At 42.9% G+C, this 7,122-nt stretch overlaps 1 protein-coding gene across 1 annotated transcript; it reads left to right on the top strand.

Moving 5' to 3' along the window:
* Positions 1–932: 932 nt before the first annotated feature.
* On the top strand, positions 933–2,566 carry LOC125280136. Its single transcript, XM_048210466.1, has 2 exons — positions 933–1,190; positions 1,290–2,566. The coding sequence occupies exon 2, from the start codon at positions 1,826–1,828 to the stop codon at positions 2,453–2,455; it is 630 nt and encodes a 209-aa protein (XP_048066423.1). The 5' UTR covers positions 933–1,190; positions 1,290–1,825; the 3' UTR covers positions 2,456–2,566.
* Positions 2,567–7,122: the final 4,556 nt, after the last annotated feature.

Genomic DNA, 7,122 nt, shown 5'->3' with positions numbered 1-7,122 from the left:
GAACCAACCTACTTTTATAGATTAAATATGAACTATTAAACTATATTCTAGTGATGTCAGCTTAGTTCAGTTTATTACAGCAGGGTCAGTACATGTCAAGTACAGTCAGATCAATACTGTTGTTGAATATATCTAGCTTTCAGACACAAATTAACTTTTTTTTTTTTTTAATACAGACAATGGTTAGATGGTTAGACTCGACAATGCACTGTGCCTTTCATGTATTCACTGTTACAATACAGAAGGGTCGGCGACTGAAGGTAACAGATAAGGTTGTTTATTTGACACAGCAGAGTTAACAGAAGTGCAGGTCTGTTGGGATGAGTAGCATGGAATGTAGGGTGAATACGAAATTGAGGAGGTAACTGAAGTTGATATGTGACGGGGTTGATCTGCTTGGTGATGGTGAATGGGCCAATGAACCTGGGACTCAGCTTTCGGCAGGGCAGACGCAGTCGGATGTCCCTGGTTGACAGCCAGACCTTCTGTCCTGTTAGTATGCTGGAGCGTTGGAGCGGTGAAGGTCTGCTGTCATCCTGCGTCTGCGCAAGGCCCATTGAAGTTGGTGGTGTGCGGAGTCCCAGATCCTCTCGCTCTCTCAGAACCAGTAGTCGACCGATGGAACGTCCGATGGTTCCCCTGACCAGGGGAACAGTGGGGGTTGGTAACAGAGCACGCACTGGAAAGGTGTGAGTCCGGTAGATGGTTGTCGCAGGGAGTTCTGTGTGTACTCGGCCCAACCAGATAACATATTCCGTATCTTAGCAATATTTCTGAGGTGGAGAAGGCTGTTTTTGTAACATATGAAATATGATTTTCAAAGGACAAGTTGCTGTCTAATATAACACCCAGGTCTTTAACTGTCGAGGATGGAGTAACAGTACATCCTTCTAAATGCAGATTGTAGTCTGAGAGATTCTGTGTACAGGTTTTTGGCCCAATAAGTAATACTTCAGTCTTATCTGAAGAAAATTACTAGTCATCCAATGTTTTACTTCTTTAACACACTCTGTCAGATTGGATAATTTAGAGATTTCATCTGGTTGTGTTTAAATCGAGCGCAGCGTTAGTTCAGGAAGGCCACGTAGGCATAGTGCTGCGACCAGCTGACGCGGTCAGCTGTCAAATCGCTCCAATCATTACCATTCTCCTATTAGACACGGGACATATATACGTGGCATTGCTGCTCGGTAAGTATGCTCAAACTGCTCGCAACCCTCCCTCCCTCCCCATTATAAGCATGAGCATATTACTGTGCACCTTCTGGTTGTCATCATCTTTTGTTTCAGATCACTACCTTTAAAGTCAATAAGGCTTCAAGTCCCGGCTGGCATGGACCTCACTGCTGAGAGACACTCATCCTCATAACCAAGCTACAGTATAGACGTCCCACATATCTACACGATACCACGTTCGCTCTTAAAGACATTACTAGTGTCTTAATTGTCTCTGTATTTCCAAGCTGATGGTTCCGGGGGGTTAATGTTAAAGCTCTTGTATGTTCAATTAATTTTGGAGCAAGAACCCCCATAAGGAACCATACCGCCAAAGATAATTGTGTTCAATAAACTCAAGTAACTTGCCAAAGTGGTCCTGTCTGAAATATATAATTGAGTATCATCGGCATAGCAGTGGAAGCTAATTTCATGTTTTCTTAAATATTGCCGAGTGGCAAAATGTATATTGAAAATAGCAGAGGGCCTAATACGGATCCTTGCGGCACTCCATAATAGACACTGTTTCTATAGACTGTACTGCACTCACATTTCTATCAATTAAGTGGGCAGAACACAGACTGTGATTTGAGGTTTGACTTACTAGTCATATGGTGCGAAGCGTCTTCTCTGACAGAAGATCAGCTCCGATTCTGCTGGGGTGCAGGCCATCAGCACTGAAGAGCCTAGGTCGCTCCCAGAAAAGCTTTCAATTATTTATAAAGAGCAGCTTCTGTTCATTACACCAAGACATTAACCATTCATTTAAAGCAAATAATCTATTGAACCTTTCATGTCCACGTCGGTACATCAGAAGCGGTCCGGACACGATCGTCTTCATCGCGGGCGATGTGGCTCGTACCGTCTCGATCAGACTCCTGAAGTCCTGCTTCAGTACCTCCGCCTGCCGCAGCCTGGTGTCATTCACCCCCGCGTGCAGAACAACAGCTCCGATGTTCTCAGCACCATTCGGGATCGAGGGAATGGCGCTGTGTAGCGACGTTGAGAACACGAGCACCAGGAAAACAGTGACTGCGCACCTTACCTTTGGTTTTGCTAGCGTGGACGTGGCGGACGATGGAGTCTCCGATGACCACGGCGTCACGTTCCGCCTCGCGAAGAGGGGAGAAGCAGTTCCTCGTCGAGACCTCGAAGACCGGGGGCGGCGGAGGAGGAGAGGTCCTGCTCCGAGGCCTGGCCTGTGCCTTCCGCTGCTGAAGAACCCAAGGTCCCTGGTGTGACGGTGCCGGAGTGAACAAGGGCTGGGATGAATGCGTTCTGGGTACTCGGGCCCTGTGCAGAGAAACACACGGCGTAGAGCAAGCAGGAGTGTTAACCCTTTCGCACGTAAGTTTAAAATATTCTGGCTGACCCCCCAGCGTGAGTTTTTTTAAGGCGACCGTTAACGTATCACTATTTCCATGGTGACGCGTCATTGTTTGTTACGTGACACACCGCAGCACTGTAGGAATGATGATCTGCTTTCATTTAATTTTTCCTTTGTTATTCAAAATATTCACAAATTTGTTAACTATAGCATGAAATATCTAATATTCCGATTGCCAAATATGTGCAAATGGATGTGTTTTGCTGTTTAAACACCTTTATAACGATCATGTTAGTTGAGCCATATGCACGATGGGCGCCGCCATGTTAGTTTGCGCCGCACAGAGAATCGGATCTGTTTGATTTACAACCCGTGAATTTATCCACTTCTCCCGAAATACATGAAACTAAGTGAGTCGGTGAACTGAGGAAGAATAAAGTAAGCTTTAAAGTTACTTTCACAATGTGTATCTGATATGAATAAAACGTGTCGTCTAATTATAATGGAAAGGGTTGTTATTTCCGCTTCTATAGACATCACTGTATATTTTACAAACTCTAAATATATTGTTTTGTTAGTACTCATGTGTATTTAAATGTCTAAAACCTAAAATAAACATTATTTGGTTGAAAACACTGCATATATGTAATATATGAAAAGCGCTGCGCGCGTCCGTCTCTGGTTTAGTGCGCGCATGCACATTTGAATTTGGCAGTTGATTACGTGATGCACTGAACGTTCTAATCACACCGGTGTGATCGTACGCGTCAAAGGGTTAATATCGTGCTGCAAACTTACGGAGGATTGGTGAGCGTCAGTACGGGATGTTTCCAGCACTGTTTTCCACTCCCGTAGCTCGGCCTGCTTCACCAGCAGATGTCGGATCTGCTTCTTCAGGGCCTCCAGCTCCAACTGCACTACATGCAGCTCGAACATGCACTCAAAGGTAGAGACACATCCGATACACTCGCCATTAGTATAGATGAACAATAATATTGTGAGTGAGAAGAGTACAAACGCTAGTGTGACCACGCCACTATTGCTAATGGGCTAAATCTAAATCGGGAAGTCGGATAAAACTAGCGATATCAATGCAATCTGAGTGTTTTTATATAAAATAATGTCGGGGATGTGTTCCCCGACGTAAAAGAGAGAATGATATGTTATAAGTTTGATATTAAGAGAAAAAACAAGCAATTAGGAATCAACTCGACGGAGCTCTAACTCAAACAGTGCGGCAGCAACAAACGGGAAATGATGTAATCGTGACGTAATGATGCTCCTTTGGCTACATACAGCGCCCATGGTGGTGGGGTCTTGCTCACTCTCCATTCACAATTAAGAAACCTTGCCAGAGATCGACTGTGTTGTGCACAACTTTCTCAAAGGATTTGTCCAGATGTTCGTCTCTGATTTCCTGTAGTTTTGCAGTGATGAATGGTTCTGTTCCTTGAATTCGCTTAGGATGAGACTTTAAGCCAGACCGGCGTAAGGCGTAGGCTATGATGGTTCGTAGATCAGGTTTAAACAGCTTGCGGGTCAGCTCGTCAAAGTGGGTGTCGAAAAAGTATGTGGGTGGTTCAAACAGGCATGAATGTTGCAGTTGGCTTGGATGATTTATCGCACAGCCTTCACAGTCGTCCTTTAGCTTTTTGCTGATGAGATGTTGCAGAAGTACAGCAATCAGAGCTTTTATGATTTTGAATCCGAGGTCGGTGAAGCATCCGTCTGGGGCATCGAATCCCTTTTCGGTTGAGGTAGAGGCAGTGTCAGACAGACCAGTTAGGAAACTCAGGTTGCGATATCCAAGTTTTTTTGCAGAATTTATCTAACCATTGTTTATCGGTATCAGATGTCCCAGGTTCATCTGTCAGAATAGTATCTGTAGCGTTGTCCTCAGGTGGGTCAACCTCAGGGTTGAAAGAGACACCGTAGCTGCACCCGTGAGCACCGTCTTGAGACATGACTTATAAAGATGTTGTGTGGGGTGGGACTATCTTGCCGCTCTCTTTATGGGCGTAGTGAATGGGTGGGGACGGCAAAGAGTATGTACTGCTGCGTGCGCATCTCTCAGGGTGGAACAGCCGGTATAAATTCACCGGGACTGTCAGTGGTGTAGAGCTTCACGTCTCGTGACGGTTTATGGAATATGTAACAGAATACACGGTTAATATTCAACGTAAATTCATCTCTCACATACTCCTTATTCTCGTGAAGAAAGTTTGTCAAATAGACATGCCAGCGCTCTTGTGTCGGAGCCAGAGTCAGACTTTTCATCATCTCTTCATCCCATTCTTTCTCAGGGGTTTTAGGTGAGTATAATCCAGCCATGTTTCACAACTCTTTTTTTCTGTCTACACAGAATGCCGCAGTGTCTATTTATATAGATGTGTTCTCCCACACATGTGCGATGTACATGCGACCCTCAAACATGGCGTGTCAGAGTTCAAAAATAACCCTCAACCCTTAAAATCATCCGTCTGCAATTTGATCACCCAGAAGACTTCCTGACAGTTCACAGGGCAACATCGCTATTCAAAATATGCTGACAAAGGTCATATCGGGCCCCCAGAGGATCACCAACAATGTCAAAGGTCATTGGGGTGATACTACGGTCAACCATGGGGGGGGATAGGAGAACTTTGTGGGTGGCCCATGGGGGAGGGGAACGTCGTGGGTAGCCCCCGCAGAGGTCACGTGGGTCAGAAAGGTTAGAGGTCATCATCAATCATCTTGACACAAGGTCCAGCATATCACTACTATCCTGTTCAAAAGTTTTCACCCCTCGGCTCTTAATGCATTGTGTTTCCTTCTGGAGCATCCGTGAATGTTTGAACCTTTTTTAATGGTTGAGTTTGACTCCCTCAATTGTCCTCAGAGTGAAAAGATGAATCGCAAAATCATACAGCCACTGCTGGAAAGGGTTCAAATATGCAGAAGATGCTGGAAAACTGAAGAATCTGCAGGATCTGGAGGATTTTTCTGAAGAACGTTGGTCAGTTTAACTATTCAGGACAAACAAGAGACTCATTAACAACCATCATAAAACATAAAAGCAGTCATGGATCATCCAGGTAACCACACACAGTATTAAGAATCAAGGGTATGTACATTTTTGAATGGGTCATTTTTATAAATGCAGCTATTTTTTGACTATATGTAAACATTTTTTATGCAAAATATCTTATTCAGGACAGTACTAAATAAAAAAAGAACACATTTTGCATGATCCCTCTTATTTTGTTAAAATAATTTACAATTTGCAGATTCTGAATACAATATAGAAGTACAGTACTCAGGAGATGGAGTGCGCTGTGATTGGAGGGTGCTGGAGCCTGGCGTGTCTGTGACAGCAAGGGGTATGTAAACTTTTGAGCACAAGTGTAACTGCCACTCAAAATACACAAATTATGATGGATGTTAAGACATCATAGGGGATTGTGAAGATATTTTCTTCTGGAACTATGTCACAATATGGAAATAAAAAGATCTATAGCTACTTATATTTTTTCACGCCTTTTAGACAGTCTTAACATAGTGGCTGTGTTTAGCAACTGGCCCCTCAGGTGGATGGAACCCCTTTCATTCCATCAACTAGACAGAAAAGGATATGGAAAAAGCGTGTAATTTCTGTCTGAAAGATAGTCTGTCATTATTCCAACTAGATTAGTGTCATTGAATGTAGTATCTTCTAAAGTTTGTTGTCAAATACAAACAAAATATCAATTTGAGATTACTTACTTTAGCTACTCGTTAGTGGTACTTTTTAAGCAACACATTATGTTGTTGTGGGAGGACACTGAGGATTTGAGTTGTAGTTAAAAGGACAACAACAACAACAAAAAAAGGCTGGGACATTTAACAAATATCTTCTTTTATGTTCCACAGATGAAAGTCATACAGGTTTGAAATGACATAAGGGTGATTGATTGATACATTTTCATTTTGGGTTGAATGGACTATCCCTTTAAACAGATCTTTTTTTCAGAAAAAAAAGGTTTTATCTCTCAGGTACTTTTTAATAGTGATGGCCGATTTCGAAACATCATGAAGCTTCATGAAGCTTTTGTTTCGAATCAGTGATTCGGAGCGTGTATCAAAATGCCAAAGTCACGTGATTTTATTAAACGAGGCTTCATTACGTCATCACTGTTTCGAAACATTTCAAAACAGTTTGAAATTTCAATGGTTCACCGGTAGAGGGCGATGATAAGTGAACCCATGAATCATAGATTCACTGAGAACTATTGAACAATGGTTTTACCTGATCTCTGATCAGTTTTTTACATTTGTAGATGTTTTATTAGAATAATTAAAATGAATAATGGTAGTTAATAACAAAGTCCCTTTAAGACAAGTCATTTCACTCGGCGGCCATCTTTGAAACGCCTCTCGGGCATCCTGGGCATCATGCAGCTCCAAAGCTGTTTGCCAAGCTTTCGATTAAATTTCATTTTTGAAATAAACCAATGAAATCTGACAACAACTGTCTCATATTTTTGTGCTGGATCAAGCTAATGCGCATGTGCAGACCTAAATGCGCATCTCTTGTGCCTCATTTTGGAGGCGCGCGTCTGACTG

Source organism: Megalobrama amblycephala, linkage group LG12 (genome assembly GCF_018812025.1).
Source record: "Megalobrama amblycephala isolate DHTTF-2021 linkage group LG12, ASM1881202v1, whole genome shotgun sequence".
Taxonomy (NCBI): Eukaryota; Metazoa; Chordata; class Actinopteri; order Cypriniformes; family Xenocyprididae; genus Megalobrama; species Megalobrama amblycephala.
This window is presented reverse-complemented; position numbering and strand designations above follow the sequence as displayed.

What these genes read in the sequence shown, in the direction of transcription:
- LOC125280136 (XM_048210466.1), top strand. Translation starts at nt 1,826, where the DNA reads ATGGTGCGAAGCGTCTTCTCTGACAGAAGATCAGCTCCGATTCTGCTG.